At 41.6% G+C, this 21114-nt stretch overlaps 1 protein-coding gene across 5 annotated transcripts in view; it reads right to left on the bottom strand.

The window, feature by feature from the left end:
* TBC1D12 (TBC1 domain family member 12) overlaps positions 1 to 21114 on the bottom strand; it is a 122911-nt gene that overhangs the window by 80588 nt on the left and 21209 nt on the right. Inside the window, exon 1 of one of the 5 annotated variants that reach the window (XM_038578233.1) lies at positions 16323 to 17434. The exons of 3 other annotated variants lie outside the window; for them this stretch is intronic. In XM_038578233.1, the coding sequence (XP_038434161.1) occupies positions 16323 to 17284 (962 nt within the window). In that variant the 5' untranslated portion in view covers positions 17285 to 17434. Of the gene's footprint in view, positions 1 to 16322; positions 17435 to 21114 lie in introns of those variants that run through there. One more of the 5 variants, XM_038578237.1, reaches the window with a different exon arrangement.

Genomic DNA, 21114 nt, shown 5'->3' with positions numbered 1-21114 from the left:
CTAAAACTAAACTTCCAATTATCAGTTTTTAAAACCTGATCATCAGTTTAAGACTAAATCCACATCTCCCAGTATTAATAAATATGCCAAGCCAAAAACCATATCTAAACTACACAACTTTGTAAAGTAAGAACTATTTCAAGGAAATTCACTTTTCTTTTTTCTGGCAGTGTTTGGAATTAAATACATTATACAGAAAATTAATTCCATTGGTTAAGGCTTTTTAAACAAGATACAAAAATGCGTACTTGTATTTTAAAATGTTTATTCTACATGAGCTATTTTTAAGTTTTATCAATCTAAAATAAAGGCTAATATTTAAAATTATTAAAAAACTTGGGCAGCCCCGGTGGCGCAGCGGTTTGGCGCTTGCCTGCAGCCCAGGGCGTGATCCTGGAGACCCTGGATCAAGTCCCACGTCAGGCTCTCTGTATGATGCCTGCTTCTCCCTCTGCCTGTGTCTCTGCTTCTATGAATAAATAAATAAAATCTTTAAAAAAAAAAAAAAACTTTAGTGATGGTAAACAAGTGTTATTTAGTATGGATTTGTAAGAATGAATAAAATGACAAAAGATGAGTGTGTTTGCTATTAATAAAGGATCAAAAATATAAGGTAGGGTGCAAGAAAAAACCAGATACATCAACTTCTACTGAAATTGAGAATAATTTGTTTTGCTAATCAAAAAAGCTAAAGAAGAGGCTGAGTTGGTTAAGCATCCAACTCTTGATTTCCCCTCGGGTCATAATCTTAGAGTCATGAGAAAGAACCACATAGGTCTCTGGGCTGGGCATGGAACCATGTTCAAGTCTCCCTCTGCCCTTACCCCACTCTCACGGCTCTCTTTCTCTCTAAAAAAAAAAAAAAGGAAAAGAAAAGCTAAAGGATATGATTTATGTCACAAGTGGAAAAGGTATAAAGGATATTTCAAAACTTGCAACATCATTAAGGCAACATTTACCATACAGAGTTCAATATTTCTATTACATTAACACTGCCAGTTATAGATGCTGTATAATGGATTTCCCCAAAATCTATGTAATAGTTCTTTAGGGGTGCCTGGGTGGTGTAGTCCCTAAAGCTCAGGTCATGTTCTCAGGGTGGTGAGATCCAGACCTGTGTAGGGCTGAGCAAGAAGTCGGCTTGGGATTCTCTTTCCTCTCCCTCTGCTCCTCCCACTTGTGTGTGTACAAGCTTGCACTCTCGCTCTCTCTCATAATAAATCTTAAAAAAAAAAAAAGTCCTTTAAATATGGACTGTTTTGCAAACACAGTGATAACTAACAAAACAGTTTTAGGCTCCATCAAAATTAAGCTGATAGAGCCAGATCTACCCAAGAGGCCAAATCTAAGGGTGGCAGACCCGAAATCTTTAATCCTTTAAAAGAATATGAAGGTGAAGTCATTTATGTCAGTTTATACAAACCACAACTATTTACATATTATGTCTAACTATTTGCCTGGGGATAAATCTATTATACCTAGGATATTATTTAAAGTACTTTATTACAGTTAATGTACAACTAAACTTGCTTAGTTGGCTTCTAAATGTATTTCAGCTTTGACTCCCGTCCAACATTCAGTTCCTCAAGTCCTATCTTACATTGGCTCAACTGATTTCTCTCCTATAGAACAATCTCCCCAAAAACAAGCACCAAAATACTCTGAGAAATGATACTATTAAAGTAACAAGCAAGGACGCCTGGGTGGCTCAGTGGTTGGGCATCTACCTTTGGCTCAGGGTGTAATCCCGGAATCCCAGGATCGAGTCCCACGTTGGGCTCCCTGCATGGAGCCTGCTTCTCCCTCTGTCTGTGTCTCTGCCTCTCCCTGTTTCTCATGAATAAATAAAATCTTAAAACAAAAAACAAAAAAAACCCCAGCCTAACAGCTATTCTGGCTCTTTCCCCCCTCATCAAATTCCTTATAAAACATGGTAGACATAACTTCTCACACAACTCTCCATTTTCACGTTATCCCTCTTCTCTCAAAACAAAACTTAGATTCAAAGTTTTCTTCCATTAAAGCTTCACAAAAAGGCATCTGGTATAAGCATATGTCACTCAATTTGTTAGTGATTCCTTCTGACAAAGACTGAATTTAATGTTATTTATATCAACTACTAGATATCACATTTTAATAAAGAGACTGACAAGCACCCATATACTACCACAGTGTATCCAAACCCTGGTTTCACAAGTCACAAATCATCTGCCACAAGAGTCATTGTTCTAAAACACAACTCTGCAGGGTGCCTGGGTGGCTCAGTCAGTCAGGTATCTAACTCTTGATCTAAGTTCAAGTCTCGATCTCAGGGTCCCGAATTCAAGCCGCATGTTGGGCTCCATGCTGGGTGTGGAGCCTACTAAAAACTTTTTTAAAAAAAGCTATTCTGAGCATGCTGCCCTTGTTTTAAGAACCCGTCAGTGGCATCTAGGTGGCTCAGTCAGTTGAGTGTCGGCCTTCAGCTCAGGTCAAGATCCCAGAGTTCTGGGATAGGGCCCACCGTGGGGCTCTCTGCTCAACAGGGAATCTGCTTCTCCCTCCCATTCCCCTCCCTGCCCCCCCCCCCCCACCACTTGTGCTTGCTTTCTCTCTCAAAATCTTAAAAAAAAAAAAAAAAAAAAAAAAAGCCCATCAAAGGTCCCCTCGTGAAATCAATTCAATTTGCTTATTTCTGTCATCAAATACCCTCACAGTTCAGCTCCAACATTTTGCCTCAGATTTTGACACTGTACCCCACCTGCCCTAAGGGCAGTCATACTGAGTATCTATCTGCAGTCCCAAAAGCGCTGTGCTATTTCATGCATAAATTCTGCACATGTTATTGTGTGCCTGTACGGTCCTCAGTCAGCCTCATTCCAATCCCAACTGTTCTCATTAGTAAAAGACCAAACGTTCATTATTTCATCTACCGTGAAGAGTTCCCTAACTTCCTACCCACAAAGTTAATCACTCCTTCAGTGCTACTGATGCATCCTGTATCTTCTTTTATAACGCTAATCAGGTAATACTGTAGAAGTACTGATTTATGTGACTTCCCCATCTTAAGTTTAATATTGTTTAATTTCCATAGTGCCTCATATACATAATTGAGCTCAAAAGCTTTTGTTGAGGGCAGCCTGGGTGGCTTAGCGGTTTAGGGCTACCTTTGGCCAAGGGTGTGATCCTGGAGTCCCGGGATGGAGTCCCAGCTTGCTTCTCCCTCTGCCTGTGTCTCTGCGGGGGGCCCCCCCCTCCCCCCGTGTCTCTGGTGAATAAATAAATAAAATCTTAAAAAAAAAAAAAAAAGGCGGGGGGGGGGGATCCCTGGGTGGTTCAGCGGTTTAGCACCTGCCTTCAGGCCAGGGCGTGATCCTGGAGTCCCAGGATTGAGTCCCACATCGGGGTCCCTACATGGAGCCTGCTTCTCCCTCTGCCTGTGTCTCTGCCTCTCTCTGTCTCTCATGAATAAATAAATAAAATCTTAAAAAAAAAAAAAAGCTTTCGTTGAATAAATAAATGATAAGAAAATTGCAAACTAACTCATAAGAACTATGTATGCTTAGGTCAGAGGGTCCAAAAACAAAAAAGAGGTTCAGAAGCAATCTTTAAATATCTTAATGGTGGTTATGTAAAAAAACTAATTTGGGCAGCCCAGGTGGCTCAGCGGTTTAGCGCTGCCTTGGGCCCAGGGCGGGATCCCTGCATGGAGCTTGCTTCTCCTTCTGTGTCTCTGCCTCTCTCTCACTCTCTCATGAATAAATAAATAAAATCTTAAAAAAACAAAAACAAAAAACTAATTTGTTCTTTGTGGCTCTAAGGGGCAAATTAGGACCAGAAACATTACAAAGAGATACACTGTCTTCACATAAAGAACCTTCTAACAATACCCTCAATAGGCTGTCTTGAGGAAATTGACCTCCTTGTTAGTAAAAGAATTCAAGCAGAGGCTAAACAATATCCATCAGGTGCCTAAACTCTGTAAGAATTAAGAGGCAAAAAACACACTTAGCTCTAGGGTGGTGGTGGTGGTTGTTGGTTTGTTTTGTTGACCTTTTGCTGAGGCCTGACCTTGAAGTACTTCTAGGACTGATGGTATGCAAGATAGTAAGATTTATCTTCCTTTAAAAAAAAATAGATCTTATTTATTTATTCATGAGAGAGACAGAGAGGCAGAGACATAGGCAGAGAGAAAAGCAGTCCCCGTGCAGGGAGCCCATTGTGGGATTCGATCCCAGAACTCCAGGATCATGCCCTGAGCCAAAAGCAGACTCTCAACCACTGAGCCACTCAGGAGTCCCAGAACTTATCTTCCAGTAGCATAGCTGAAATCCCTCTAGTGACCAAGGTAAGTGTCTCTTCTTTCTACATGGTGTTATGTTTCCTTTAAACAGACAACCAAATCAAAAGATTATATTTTGGTGGCCTCCTAGAGCAAAACAATCTTATCTCATTAAATATATGGCTAGTTATTATTTTATTTAGAAAAATGTAACAGTGGTTATCTTTTCTTTTTTTAAGATTTATTTATTTATTTATTTATCCATGAGAGACACACAGAGAGAAGCAGAGACACACACAGGCAGAGGGAGAAGCAGGCTCCATGCAGGGAGCCCAATGTGGGACTTGATCCCAGTACCCCAGGATCAAGCCCTGGGCCAAAGGGAGACACCCAACTGCTAAACCACCCAGGTGTCCCAATAGTGGTTAGCTTCTAAAATTGTTCCTTCCTGCAGTATAATTGTTACTTGTACTTCCAATTTTGAAAATTAATTGCTGTCCTAAGTATTCTTCACAGTATTAATGCATTTCTAGGAGAATATTACAAAGATGGCCATAGTTTCCTGGTTATATGTTCAATTATTGTGCTTGTTACCTTATATAATAATTATCTATCAAAAATTTTATTAGTCTTTGATAACAAATTTTGGTTCTCAACACCCAATTCTGAATCACAACAAATCCTCTGTTTTCCAAACACCCAGGATTTTAATCTCTTCAATCCTAGGTAGTACCAATAAATTAAAAAGTCAATCCAACAGGGGTGAGGTGAAGAGTGTCAAGGGCAATGTAAGGGGGGGGGGGGAAGAGCGTTACATTTTATCACTTACATTTTACAAACGTCTACTTCATCACTCTTCAGAAACACAGAAACTACTTAGTTGAGACCTTTTACTTATTTAAAACTTCAATAACTTAACTTCAGAACTTTAAAACTGGGACTCCTGGGTGGCTCAGCGGTTGAGCGCCTCCCTTCAGCCCAGGGCGTGATCCTGGAGTCCCAGGATGGAGTCCCATATCGGGCTCCCTGCCTGGAGCCTGCTTCTCCCTCTGCCTGTGTCTCTGCCTCTCCCTCTGTGTGTGTGTGTGTGTGTGTGTGTGTGTGTGTGTGTGTGTGTGTGTGTCTCATGAATAAATACAGAAAATCTTTAAAAAAAAAAAAAAAGAAAAAAAACTTTAAAACTTCATGGGACTCCTGGGTGACTCAGCAGTTGAGTGTCTGCCTTTGGCTCAGGGCATGATCCTGGACCCAGGATCAAGTCCTGCATCGGGCTTCTTGCAGGGAGCTGGCTTCTCCCTTTGCCTAGGTCTCTCTGTTTTTCTCATGAATGAATGAATGAATGAATGAATAAATAAATAAATAAATAAATAAAATCTTTTAAAAAAACAAATAAATAAAAAATAAAACTACACAATATATCTTCCTGCTAATGAGCAATTAATTTTCTCCTTACGGGTGAGAGGGATTTTCATTCTGTTTGCAAGCTGAACCGTGATATCTGTAGATAATTTTCCTTTTAACACTGAAACTCAAGGAAGAACACATTGAATAAAATAGTACTTTTTAATATTTGAATCTATCATACTAGCTCCTAAACTTTTAAAGCCTAAATTAAACCTACATATACATATGGATTATTTTACATTATATTACATCATATATACATAATATATACTCATGTACATATATAAAAGATGTATCAACCATATGTTTTTATTTATTTATTTACTTACTTACTTATTTAAAGAGGAAGGCACAGTACATATCTTTAAGGAAAGAAGTTGCCAGAAACCTCTACAAAGGCGTTGAGGTAAGCAGGGTAGAAAAATAAATATGGGGATAATCTGTAGTAATATACTAAAGCCTAGCAGCCAAAGTATGAGCTAACTTCCAACTAACATATTTTCCTCAGCAATTTTTCTCTGTAGAAATCTCTTCAAGTTCATTCTTGTAACAGCTTTTCCTGTCTCTAACTGTAACTTCACACTCTCCAATTTTATCTTTTTCCTTACCACCTTAACTGGAATAGTATGGAAACAAAAGATTTATCCTTAGTAGTTTTATTTTATATTTCCTGTCCTGCTTTTCAAAAGCAAACAATATATGAGCATTTTCTAAAGACAAGGAAATGGACCCTCCCCTCAAGCTTCTAGAGAAGAATGGAGCCCTGCTGACACAGTGATTTTAGCCCATTGAGACTTGTTAGGCTTCTAACTAACCTACAGAACTATCATACATGAAATTTCTATTTTTTAAACCAAAAAAAGGATGAGCACTTTCTGTTTTACTTACAAAAAAATTAAATTTTAGTCTCTGAATACCTTTTTCTTGGGGGCAATAAAAGTATTTCCCCTATTTGACTAGAAGATGACCATCAACAGTCTAGATGAAAACCAGATTTGGAAACTGTAAACAATGCCCAATGTATGATGGGTAGTTATACATTACAGTATTTGGGAAAATATGAGAAAATAGCACATAATTTGATTTCAAAACTATCATGTTCTGTTCCAAACTCATAATGTTTTAATCTCTGTGGGGTTAGAAACAGGCAGATGGAAATATTTTCTAGCCAATAATGTATCCCAAAATAAAATTCAAATTAAAAAAAAGTGAAAAGCCAAATTCAAAGGTAAATTTAAACACATTACCAAGTTCACTCTCAAAGTAGCTCTAAACTAGGAGTATAACTTGTAACTTGGTTTCCTAAGGTAAACTTCTCTTAATTGCAGGAAAGAGCCTGCTGAAAACCCAGACAGTCACATGGGGTTTCCCTCTTTCTTCTTTTGGCCACAGAAATAAGAAGTCCAAGAAGGGCTGAAGCAGCAAATCTAGAGGGGAATAAGCCATGTGCAGTCTGCAGGATTTTTTCTTAAAGACATGGAAAGGAGTTACAACTAGCGGCAGAAGGAAGGAAAATTAACACCTTTTTTGATAAGCTATAAATAGGGAGAGGTAAAGTTATGACTCTACATTGAAGAGATCTGAGTAAGGTTTTCAAAGTTAAAGCTTTTCACAGACCAGGCAAACATGGCTATCTGCACAACATAAAGTGAAAGTAAAAGACCCTTCCCACTAATAAAAAGGAAGCTAAGATTTAATCAGGCAGAGATAACCTTTCAACCTGTTGAAGGCTAGCAAAATACTTCTACATTTATATTTACCCCTGTTCTCTATTGTATCTGTACTTAAACTCACCAATTACAGAGGACCTACATATGACCCAATTTTAAATCAATAAGGTAATGAGTTATAAATGCATGTTGCACCTTCTTTCAGTTGTTATCTGAGGAGATCTACCTATCAATTATTTCAGTAATCATAGCCTGGGAATCACCTGCATCAGAATCACTAGGAAGCCCTTGTAAAATACTTGGTTTACTGCTGAGCCCCATCCAAGATCTAGTGAATCGAAAGGGTAAGTGGGGGGAGCTCAAGAAATCTGCATTCTTAACAACCTCCTTCCTCTAGGTAATTTTAAACACTAAAGTTTAAGAATTATTGTAGTAGGGTCCAAGCAACTATCAATCAGAACTACCTGGGGACAACTCAGCATAGATAGCAGAGTTCCTAGGAAGAAGCAAGCTGTCTTGAAAAGGACTGACTTTCCCCTTTCCAATATACTTGGAGAGATGGGTAACAGATGTGTCACCTCAAAATCTCCAAATGCTTCCACTCTTCCCAAAGCTTTCCCACCACAACATACTAAATATGAAATATATGAGTGAGCCAAGCTAAACATTTCATGAACTATAAAACTTGCTTTTGCCTGTCTATAAGTTCCTTAAAACAATAAAAGATACAAATATTTTAATCGTTCTCAACATTCCCTGCTTTCATTTCCTTCTCAGATTTGCTTTTTAGTCAAAGCTTCAAGACTTCTGGAAATTTTAGATCACAGCATCACACTCCATTTGAATCAAAGTCCATACAATCCCAAATACCAATTATATTTAAAAATCTATGGGATCCCTGGGTGGCGCAGCGGTTTAGCGCCTGCCTTTGGCCCAAGGCGCGATCCTGGAGACCCGGGATCGAGTCCCCCCACGTCAGGCTCCCGGTGCATGGAGCCTGTTTCTCCCTCTGCCTGTGTCTCTGCCTCTCTCTCTCTCTCTCTGTGACTATCATAAATAAATAAAAATAAATAAAAATTAAAAATAAAAAATAAATAAAAAAATAAAAATCTAGTACACAAATTATATAATGTTACTTCAGGTAGTATATAAAAAAATCCATTCATCTCTTCCTTTCTTTAAACCAATGGATTTCAATGATGAAGTTGGGGAAGGGGCTGCAGCTGTCTTGCTGAATGAAGTCCGAATAACAACATCTGAACCTTCATTATATGCCACATAAGAAATACAATGCTCTCAGAACATTATCTCATGGACAGTCTCATGAGGTAGGTATCACCAATTATCCTTACTTTATGAATGAGTTGCTAAGATCCAGAGGGGCCACATAACTAGTGCAGAATTATACAGCTAGGTAAGCTACTTCAAACCAAGCAGTCTAACTCTAGAACCAGTATTTTTAATACTACACTATCCTGTAGTTTGAATATGCCATCTGCCTAAAAGCAAGTCCCCTGAATCTGACAAAGGAGGGGTTGTGGATTCTGGAGAATCTCATTTCTTTAAACGTGCTTTTAGGTAATTTTGAAGTATAACAAAAAAGCTTGGACTTATTGTGTTAGGGTATTATTCGCCAAAGTAGAGCACTGGGAACCTCTGAGATATAAATCATGGTCTAGAAGTTAAGGTCTCAAGTTCTAGTACATTAACGAGAATTTACTTATCCTATTTTTCTTCCTATTCCAAAGATATTATAAGAAAAAAAATCTAGAATTTTCTAATTAGAGCCGCTGCTCTATACTATATACATATAAGAAACAAAACTGATTAACTGATGTTTAGCATGATTATTCTGGGTCAGAGTTAGTCCTTTACTAAAAGAAATGTGCAAGGTAGAGTTTTGTTTTTTGTTTTCCCATTGAGGCATTTTATTTTCACATATGTATTACTTCCCTAGAAAAAGAATCCCAAGATTTTCCCTACTGTGTGTTTTCATCCTGTTTCTTCATGGTCCATGATATGAACTGAGGTTGTCACTACTATGAAACCAAACTGGGGGTATGGGAGCTGATTATTCTGCCATTTTTCTAGATCTTTAAGTTTTACATCAAATCTGGGTCTGATTATTCCACACTTGTTTAGCCTGCCCATGAGGTTCACAACAATTTTCCAAGCTCTGTGATCAATGATCTCAAATTTACCAATGTAACCATGCTGCACCCTCACAGAGACTGGATGATGACTTTGGAGAATGGCATATAAGAATGTGGGGTTTGCCTTTCTTTTTCAGCACTGTTAATGCTCTTAAGAGCATCTGTCAGGACATTCATGCGCACCATTATGGAGGCATGGAAAAATAGTGGAAAGAGCTGCAAGGCAGAATTTAGAGTCAGAGATATTTCTATCTCTGGCAACATTCTCATTTTATAGATGAAACAAACATCCTGTTTTTTTATGTTTTTTGTTTTTTTAAGATTTTACTTATTTATTCATGAGAGACACATAGAGGCAGAGACATAGACAGAGGGAGAAGCAGGCTCCATGCTGGAAGCCCGATGTGGGACTCGATCCCGGGACTCTGGGATCATGCCCTGAGCCAAAGGCAGAGGCTCAACCGCTATGCCACCCAGCCGTCCCCAAACACCCTGTTTTTTTTTTTTTACACCCTGTTTTTTAACTCAGTTCACATTTGTAATATTTAAGCTGGCAAAATTTTGAGGTCTACAATAGTACTGCAAAAATATTGTTTAATATAATCACAATATATTAAAGCTGAAAGGGACTCTGAATCTCCTAATTTCACAGATGAGACTGAAGTCTATAAATTTAGTTATTTGCCCAAGGTCATACAATTATTCAATGGCAGAAGCAGCTACCCAGGACAAAAGCCAAAAATCTTATCTCTCAAGCCAATGGTATTTTTACTACACCAAAAGCTATGTTTTTGTTTGTAAACTTCTCATGATTCATAGAAATCAGTATATTAGCTTCAAGCCCTAGGAATCAGATCGTTAGTCTGATTCTTTTATTCATTCACTATCTGACTATGGGCAAGTAATTGTAAAATAAAAATGAATCCTTTTGTAGGTCACACAGGAGTATTTCCTGAATTAGAAATTATCATTATAATTTTTTTTAAGATTTTATTTATTTATTCATGAGAGACACAGAGAGAGAGAGAGAGAGAGAGAGAGAGAAAGGCAGAGACACAGGCAGAGGGAGAAGCAGGCTCCATGCACCGGGAGCCCGATGTGGGATTCGATCCCAGGTCTCCAGGATCGCGCCCTGGACTAAAGGCAGGTGCCAAACCGCTGCGCCACCCAGGGATCCCACAATACTCTAAAATCTTAAAAAGTATCTTGTTTTTATTCTAGAGCAATGAATTACATTTTCTTTTCAGCTTCTCTAAAAATTTCAAACATTTTAATTATAATATACAAGTAATGTCCAAAGAAGTTTCATTAGTGACATAGAAAAAAAATATTTTCATGTTTTTTATAATCTCTTATAATAGAAATTTAATATTTAAGTCAAGATATTCCTTCATTCTCCTTATAAATAATTACACCACACCTGTATTAAAGAAATCCTTGATCTGGAGAGCTATAAAAAGCTTTTTAAAACTTACCAGAAGTTTGATATTTTGCTTCTTCTTCACTAAAATGTTGAAAAAAGGAATTTTTGAAAAATAGGTTCTTATTTTAGTTAGCTGGAAGGAATATATACACTGTGCAACAAATAGGGGAGCCCTATATGACAGAGGGTTATGATGGTTCAGTTAGGTGAATCACGATCTTGCCAACTAAAGTAAATTCTAGGTGGAAAAAGAAATGTTGATTTTGCTGTTTCTGACAACCTTAAATAAAGAAAAATTGTACGGGGTTCCTGGGTGGTTCAGTTGATTAAGTATCTGAGTCTTGGCCTCACTCAGGTCTTAATCTCAGGGTGGTGAGTTCAAGCCTTGAATTGGGCTCCAGGCTGGGCATGAAGCCTACTTAAAAAAAGGCGGGGGGGAGGGGAAAGAAAAACTGTAATTGTAGGAATTTAAAATTCTCTATCATATTTAACAAAAAAATATACATTCTAAACATTTTTTATATTGGGGAGAATGGAGACTGTCTAGATATGAAAAGAAAGCACTAGGGGTACCTGGCTGGCTCAGTCAGTAGAGGTGGAACATGGGACTCTTGATCTCAAGGTCATAAGTTCAAGCCCCATGTTGGGTGTGGAGCCTATTTAATAAAAGTAAAAATTAAAAAAAAAAAAAAAGAAATCACAAAAAGAGCCTTCAGTCTTCCTCATTCAACCTAACTGTAATAAAAAGAGTTCCATGAAAATAATTTTTTACCACAACATGTATTAAGTTTCAGACGTCAGTAACTATAGAAAAAGCAAGGTGGATCTGTATGTTTCATAATTTATAACGTCAATTCTCTTTTCAAAAGGAAGGGGGAAAAAAAAAAGGAAGGAAAAAGGGCGCTTGGATGCCTGTCTGTTCAGTGTCTGCCTTTGGTTCAGGTCATGATGGCGGAGTCCCAGGATGGAACCCCACCCTACATCAGGCTCCCTGCTCAGCAGAGAGTCTGCTTCTCTATCTGTTCCTCACCCCCCTCTCTCCTTCTCAAATAAATAAGACCTTAAAAAAATATTTTTTTAATAAATAAAAGGAAAAATCTTCAATACTTCCTTCTCGACATTAGTTATGCCCTTTAAGGCCACCAGATTCTCATGATTCACATGAAGACTTTGTTAAAAAAAAAAATTATCAGTACTACCTGGAGACACAGATACCTGTGTGTTTCTTTTTTTTTTTTTTTTTTTTACCTGTGTGTTTCTAAATAACAGTAACTATGCCAGTACTATCCGAACAAAATTCAAAAGTGTTAAATGGCTCAAAAAAATACATCTATAAAGGGTGTACCTACCTAAAAAACAAACCAATCTAGTCTGAAAAAAAAACTAAGACATGAATTTGCTTGAAGGACCCTTAAAAATAATTTAAAATTATTTTTGAAATAAGCAGATCCTTGAAAAATGAAGGCTAGCCCAGAAACACAAGAGATTTTTTTTTGAGATTTTTTTTTTAAGTTTTCATCTTCTTACTGCTAGTTGGTGATAGTAGGGGTAGTGCACCCACCTAGCATTTTTATTTTATTTAAGACTTATTTATTTGAGAGAGAGCGTGCATATATATGAGCAATAAAAGGGCAGAGGGGGAGGGAGAAGATCTCAAGCAACTCCCCACTGAGTGTGGAGCCGGACACAGGGCTGGATCTCACCACCCTGATATCATAACCTAAGCAGAAACCAAGAGTCAAGGCTCAAATGACTGAGCCATCTCAGGTGCTCCCCACCTAGCATTTTTTTTTTATTAAAGATTTTATTTATTCATGAAAGATAGAGACACAGGCAGAGGGAAAAGCAGGCTCCGTGCAGGGAGGCCAACGTGGAACTCGATCCCGGGTCTCCAGGATCAGGCCCTGGGCTGAAGGTGGCGCTAAATCCCTGAGCCACCTAGGCTGCCCTCCCCACCTAGCATTTTTAAACATTTATGAGCAGGAAAAGATCAAGGATCTGAGGGAATATTACTTCTGGAGCTCCCATCGTCAAGTCACCATTCACAGAGAGATGCACATTTGAAGCTGAGGGCAAGCCCCCGACGGGGACTGAATTAGAACTTCCCTCATCTGGAAGAGAAGGAAAATAGGAGATGGAGAGCAGTCCCATCCTGGACCAAATTCCTTTAGCTCCTATAGAATTTCTACTCTACTCAATGAAGCTTCCGCCAATGATGTGACTTAATTGAAGGTAACTTTGTAGTAACAGGTAAATCACTATAAAATGTTCCCCTATCTTTACTTTGGTTAAAACAAACATGAAACTATTACTTTTTTTTTTTTAAGATGTATTTATTCATGAGAGAGAGACAGACAGACAGACAGACAGACATAGGTAGAGGGAGAGAAGCAGGCTCCCCATAGGGAACCCAATGCAGGACTCAGTCCAGGATCATGCCCTGAGTCAAAGGCAGACACTCAACCGCTGAGCCACCCAGGCATCCCTGAAACTATTCCTTAAAAGTACTTGTTACAGGGAACCCTGGGTGGCGCAGCGGTTTGGCGCCTGCCTTTGGCCAGGGGCGCGATCCTGGAGACCCAGGATCGAATCCCATGTCAGGCTCCCGGTGCATGGAGCCTGCTTCTCCCTCTGCCTGTGTCTCTGCCTCTCTCTCTCTCTCTCTCTCTCTCTCTGTGTGACTATCATAAATAAATTAAAAAAAAAAAAAAAAGTACTTGTTACAGGGCAGCCCCGGTGGCGTTACAGGGCAGCCGCGGTGGCGCAGCGGTTTAGCGCCGCCTGCAGCCCAGGGCGTGATCCTGGAAACCCTGGATCGAGTCCCAGTCAGGCTCTCTGTATGATGCCTGCTTCTCTCTCTGCCTCTCTGTCTCTATGAATAAATAAATAAAATCTTTAAAAAAAAGAAAAAAGTACTTGTTACAGATTTTTGCCAGGTTAAGAGAAAGAAAGGAAGGAGAAAGAAGGTAAAGATGGAGGATAAGCAGGTGAGAGAGTAAAAAGCCACAGGCTAATATAAATTGTGACTGAACGTAAACCTGGTCTGAAAAGAGGAATCCTGGTTTCTAATTCCAGTTCTGCCATTAGCTACCTAAACTTATGTAGACAATGAGTTTCTTCATCAAAAAATGAGGTGGCGGTAGGTAGGGGCTGCACTCAAGAACAAGAATACATCCTAGAACAAGATATCCCCAAGAGGATCCCTCATCTGAAGCTTCAGAGTTAAGAATGACAGTTGTACCCATGAACGGAGGGATAAAACCTCTTAAGTTGCCAAGGCAAAGGAAATTTCTGATCATTCTGCCTGGGAATAGAAGATTTCTTCAAAATTACTTGGGGCTCAGTTGGTTAAGCTTCCAACTTTTGATCTTAGCTCAGGTCTTGATCTCATCAAGGTCATGAGTTCAAGCCCTGAGCTGGGCTCTAGATGGAGCCTATGAACAAAAAACCAAAATTACACTACCTAGAGAATAGTAAAGAGGAAGAGTCCATAAAAGTTGCCAATTCAACATAAACTAAGCAAGGTTCTCAATACCAGTGCTAAGTAACTGTAGACTCAGAGATGAAGATCATGGTCTCTGCCTTTAAAGTGTTCAGAATCCAGTTAAGGTTTTAGTTAAATGCTAAAAGAAAGATTGTGCCTCTGTGTCCCTTCCCAAGAAAGTTATACAAAGAAGCAACTGACAGAGTAGATTGACATTCAGATCTAAATTAAGAAAAATGAGGCTTAGAGAAATTAACTTCCTGGTACCTATTTTCTGACTTCAAATCCAGTGCTCTGATACACATGATTAATGTGGCTGTATGAATGTAGTAATCAAGCCATATTAACTGAAATCCTATTAGTCTAGCCTATTAGACTAAAGAAAAAAATAATTATATCAAAATTTCTCCCTATTAATTTGCCTTGTTACTGTTCATAATTTGCAATCCATGTATGTGCATTTGTCTTCAAACTTAATACCTACTAGCCTGTACTCCACTGTCCAAATCATCTCTATTCACAAGGGTGGCACACAGCAGGCATTCTGGGTACAGTGGTTGAATTAGTGATTTCCAAAGCTGCTTCCAGGTCTAAAATTGCCTGATGCCTGAAATCAAAACAGGACCAATAAACACCCAAAGCTCACAAATGTATAAACTTTGCTCATCTTGCATGCTCTTAAAATATTGCCACTATAAGCTTTAACTACATTTTTTGTGTATTTTTGCAACTATAGACACAAATGCAAGTCTCACTACTATATATTTGTCCTACTAGTAACACAAAATCAGGATTTCCTAATCTTGATGTAAACAACTTTGTTTTTGTAAATCCACAGAAGCAGGAAAAACAAAGGATAAGACAGAAAAATAAATATTAGTTACAATGAGAAAATTGTGCCTGTGTCTACAAATATGCACACGGATTGCATAATTCTCTAAAACTAGAGCTGCATAACTTGTTTCTTTCATTTCTATCAAGATCCCTAAGAAGGAAACAAAAACACAGAAGATCTCTGAAAGGGAGAGTTTACAAGTTGGGAATACTTTCCTATTTGACTAGAGATTAAAAGAAAAAAAAAAAAAGGGTATCAAGATACGACTCCAGGAAAATTGGCATTTCGTTAACGTGCAATAGGATGAGTGTTTTGTCCCTATCAAAACCCTATTCCGAAATCTGCAACATCCAGCACCATAACTTAATTTCAAGAACAGCAGGTCAAAACTCAAATACAATGGCGTCAGAAATTAAAAAGAAATTGCTGAGGAAAGTGTAGGCCTATTTGGCAGTAGAGAAGACGGATTTTCTAGATAAAGCGCCACAGCAATTTGGCTTTAAGGGCTTGGCTCACACTCTAAATTCCAAACTGACTGCATTTTAATAAAGGCCACTGAAACAGTTAAACACTATGAAACACAATCACTTCCAATTTCCAGAATTCCCAAGCCACTTGAATGGGTTTAGACTGCACGCAAATAGCCATCTCTGCAAAACGACTTCCTTTCTCTTTCACCACCACACCCGTACACACGCACCGCCGCGCCCACCCCCACTCCCCCAACCCTAATCCTCACAGGACAGTAAAAAATAAACTGAGAACGGAGCAGGCTGTCTACTTTTCCGGAGGAGGCAAAACTGCAGCCGCGGCAGGACCGGAATACGCGGAAACCAGGTGTGGCTGCTGGTATAGCCCCCGGCCCGCCAGGGCAACAGAACGATTCGCTCCCCACAAAGTCGGCAACTTCTCCCACAGGCAACACGATGCAGACCCAGTTCCTCTACCCGCGGTGACAAATCAAAGCCGAGTCCTGACGGCGGCGGGAGCCCGCCCGCAGGCCGCCCTCGAGCCGCTCTCCGCCGGACCCCGGCCTCGACCTCCGCCCCGGCCCCGAGCCCGCCCCGAGCCCCGGCGCAGCCTGCGCTGTACCTGGCGAAGAAGTCGGCCAAGCCGCCGCTCCGTCGAGCCCGGGCCGAGGTCCCCGCGGCGCCCTGCTCCGCGGCGGGCGCGGGCACCGGCGGACTGGCGGGGGGCAGGTGGTCGCGGCTCACCTCGAACGTGTTCCGAGAGTTCACGCGAACGTCCGGGACGCCGGGGCGAGGCTCAGCGCCGGCGCCCCCGCTAATCCTCTCGGCTCCCGCGGCGGCGGCGGCGGCGGCGGACGGGCCCTCCTCGCAACCCCCGGCGCCGGCGCCGGCTCCCGGCCGCTCCGAGTCCCCGCTGCTCCCGCCGTCGCCGCCCGCGCCGCCCTCCGAGCCGCCGCCCGCGCCCTGGGGCTTGTCGGCGTCCGCCGCCGCCAGGCAGCAGCTCCGCAGCGGGTCCTCCAGCGGCGCGGCCCAGTCGGACGCGCTGCCCGAGCCGTCCGCGCCCTCGTCGCCAGGCCCCTGCGGGCGGAGGCGGCGGCGGCTCGGGTCCCGGCCGCCAGCGCGGGCTAGTCCGCGAGCCTCCTCCAGGTCCCGCGAGTCCTGGCCCGCCAGAAAGCCCGAGTCCCCGTTGGTCATGCCTCTGTGCCGCGGCGCGCGGACGTCCGCCGCCGCCGCGCCTCGCCGCTTGGAGCCCGAGTCCCGCGGGCAGGCGTCAGGGCGCGGGGCCGCCGGGGGCGGCGCGGCGCGGGGCTGGCGGGCGGGGAGTGGACGGGAGCACAGCGCCGACTCCAGCTGTCCCCCGCCGGCCGCCGCGAGATAGCGCCGGAGGAGCTGCTGAGGCGGCGTCTCCTCCTCCTCCTCCTCCTCTTCCTCCTCTGCCGGCGGCTCCACAGCGCCGACGCCTCCGCCGAAGCCGCCCGTGGCCCGGATCATCTTTCCGTCCTGGCCCACGGGCTCCAGCGCCGGCACCGGGAGCAACTTAGGGTTTCTTCCCGAGCAGGCTCCGGCATCCTCCGGACCCACCATCTAGGGCCGGGCGGGTGCCACCCGAGGAGGCGACGCCAAGAGTCCCCGGCACAGCCTGGGCCCGGAGTAACCCTGGGGGCTGGGGCCGCGGCGACGGCCGCCGCAACGTTCCCAGACCCGCCCCTCCCGCCCGGGGCTTCGGGCAGTTGCGGGAGGGCGGGCACGCGCAGGAGCTCGCGCACGCGCAAACGCCGGCCGGGCCAAACCCCGACCTGGAGATCCCGCGAACCATAGAGACGGGAGCTAGAGGGGCCGGCTCCCTAACACTCCCGCGGCCAATCTGGGGTCCGCCATCCGGACGGTGGAGTCCGGTTGGCTCGCTCCGAGCGTGACCGTGCTTACCGAGGCGCCGGCTTGCCTCCCTTAGCAAAAAGTCCCTCGACGTACTTAGTTTATGGGAGTAGAAGACAGGGTAGAAGATGTAAGTCCTTCCACCTCCCGTTGGTCACCCGTCGACTTTACGCTTTTTCATGCATCTTCTCTACCGCCATTGCCGCAATTTGGGGCTTCATCCTTCCACCCCAACACCCTCCCTTCCCCACGTCTTCTTCCACGATACTACCAAAGGAATCTTTTTTATCTAGCACCATGTTTCATCACATCGCGCTTCCTAGAGATTTCTATTATCACTTGAGGGAAAGAGTGGAGTCCGAGAGAGGCTGTGCGATGATGGATTAAACTGGGGTGGTAGCCACTGAGTGGAAATGAAAGGCATTTAAAGTAGAAATCATAAGACGTGATAACTGGTCAGCTATAAGAAGCGATTGAAGAGGGAGGAACTGGCAATTACTACAAAACTCTTGAGACCGAAACTAATGTGGTTTGAAGAAATAGAGATTTGGATCTGGGCGGAGTGGGGGGTGGGGGGACACTGATTAATAGAAATGTATCTGGTAAAGAAAAAGACTGGGAATATTCAGATATAGTTAGGGTTCTAAGACGGATTAGGGCTTAGATTTGGAGATACGGGTTGAACAGTCATCTGCATATTGCAGCAAGGTGAGTCATTAGTGACTTTGCCTGGGAAGAAAGAAAAAAGATGGAGGTGGGGCAGAGGCTCAAAGGTGTCATTATTTCAAGATGGGTAAAGAAGTTGTGTTGCAAAGGATTAAAGAGGAATTAGAAACAAAAATAAAATAAAATAAAGAGGAATTAGGGGTAGATAACATGAAGGGGGAAATATTGGCCACTCATTCTACAAGTATGTCAATGAAAGAGGACAAAAATAGGATGGGGTAGTGATGAGAGAAAGCAGCATTGCCAAGCCTTTTTATTTTCTTCTTATATATACAAGAGAGAATATAACCTATACATGAGTGACAGTAAAATGTGTAAATAAAATGGACACCCATGTGCGCAGCACCCAGTTTAAGAAACATCAAATGTCTTTTATAATGAGCATATTTGAAGACCTTAAGGAAGGACTAAGTGGCAAGGGCACAGTTAGCAATATATTTATTGTCAAGATCTTTCAGAAGAAATGACTTGAAGGACAGAGGTAGAAAAATTAATATAGGGGGCAGCCCTGGTGGCTCAGCGGTTTAGCGCCGCCTTCAGCCCAGGGCGTGATCCTGGAGGCCGGGGATCGAGTCCCACATCGGGCTCCCTGCATGGAGCCTGCCTCTCCCTCTGCCTCTGCCTGTGTCTCTGCTTCTCTCTCCTCTCTGTGTATTCTCATGAATAAATAAATAAAATCTTTAAAAAAAAAGAAAAATTAATATAGTAAGAGAAAAAATATTTGTAAATCATACGTTAAGCATCTAGTATCCAGAATAAAGAATTTTTAAATTTTTTAAAAGATTATTTATTTATGATAGACAGAAAGAGAGAGGCAGAGACTCAGGCAGAGGGAGAAGCAGGCTCCATGTGGGGAGCCCGATGTGGGACTCGATCCCAGGACTCCAGAATCATGCCCTGGGCCGAAGGCAGGCGCCAAACCACTGAGCCACCCAGGGATCCCAAGGATTCTTTTTTTTAAAGATTTTATTTCTCTGCCTCTCTCTGTGTCTCTTATGAATAAATAAAATCTTTAGGCAGAGACATAGGCAGAGGGAGAAGCAGTTTCTTTGAAGGGAGCCGGATGTGGGACTCAATCCCGGGTCCCAGGATCACGCGCTGAGCCGAAGGCAGATGCTCAAATGCTGAGCCACCCAGGCGTCCCTAAAGAACTCTTACAATTTAACAAGACAATCCAATTTTAAAGTGGGTAAAAGACTTGAACAGTCATTTCTCCAAAGAATATATGTTAATAGCTGTTGATAAGCATATAAAGTAGTGCTCAATATCATTAGTCAATAGGGAAATATAAATCAAAATTACAATGACATGGCACTCAAACTGAGTAGAATCGATATATTCAAAAAGGTGGAAAGTAAGTGTTGTAGAGGATGTGGAAAAAAGTACAACCCTCAAACATTGCCAGTAGAAATATAAATGGTATGGCTGCTATGGAAAATGTTTGGTAGTTCCTAATGAGGTTAAACATTGAATTACCATATGACCTAGCAATTCCACTCCTAGATATATACCCAAAAGAAAACAGATGTTCATACAAAAACTTATACATGAACATTTCTTAGCAGCACAATTCATAAAAAAAAAAGATAGGGACAACTCAAATGTCCATCGACAGAGGGATGAATAAACAGAATATGATATTTATACAATGGACTATTATTCGGCCATAAAAAGAAATGAAGTACTGATATATGATACAAGTAGATGAATCTCAAAAACATTAAGTGGAAGAAACAGGACACAAAAGGTCCACATTGTATAATTCATTTGTATGAACTATCCAGAATAGGTAAATCCATAGGGAAAGAAAACAGATTGGTGACTGCCAATGTCTCCTTGAGGGAGGGGGGGGAGAGGATAGAAATAGGGTTAGACTAATGGATATGGGATGATGAAAAATGTTTTGCAAGGAGATACAGGTGGTGGTTGCATGACATTGCGAATGAACTAAATAGCACTGAATTGTACTTTTTTTTTTAAATATTTTTTTCTTTATTTATGATAATCACAGAGAGAGAGAGAGAGGCAGAGACACAGGCAGAGGGAGAAGCAGGCTCCATGCACTGGGAGCCCGACGTGGGATTCGATCCCGGGTCTCCAGGATCACGCCCTGGGCCAAAGGCAGGCGCCAAACCACTGCGCCACCCAGGGATCCCTGAATTGTACATTTTTAAATAGCTGTATTTTATGTAAATTTTCACCTCAATAAAAAAATTTCATTAATTTAGGAGATAATCTAGACATAATTATAGTTATATAATGGTGAAGATAGCTGAGAGAGTCTAATCACAACCTTGTTTCATTTCAACTTTTTTTCTTTCCTTACTCTCCTAACTTCCTAACTTTTTAAGCCTTTTCTAACTTGTTAACTTACTACTTTCTAGGTACTGCTTTATTTCTCCCTCTATGAAACCACACTGCAATATTTTAAACTCCAGTTTCTCTAAATGGTTTATTTATTTCACCTCCTTCCTCTCCCCTGGTCAGTAGCAACAAAAATCTTATGAACCATAATAACCCATGGGATGCTACTGTTTTCTCAGTGAAGACTTCAAACTGAAATACAATTATGTTTTGTAACTTTGTCTACAATAATATGTATTCCATAATAAATTGTAGTCATTCTTAGCAGTTAGTGGTTATATTTTCCACTTTCAATGGTAAGTTTCTGTCTTATCTGATAAGTAATATATGCCATCTTGCAAATTTAAAAAAATCTCCTTTCAAGGTGTGGACTATCCTTTTTGTGGTCCTTAAGAGTTTGACATTAAACATTTTTTTTAGTTTTACTTATTTAAGTAATCTCTACACCA

Source organism: Canis lupus, chromosome 28 (genome assembly GCF_011100685.1).
Source record: "Canis lupus familiaris isolate Mischka breed German Shepherd chromosome 28, alternate assembly UU_Cfam_GSD_1.0, whole genome shotgun sequence".
Taxonomy (NCBI): domain Eukaryota; kingdom Metazoa; phylum Chordata; class Mammalia; order Carnivora; family Canidae; genus Canis; species Canis lupus.
This window is presented reverse-complemented; position numbering and strand designations above follow the sequence as displayed.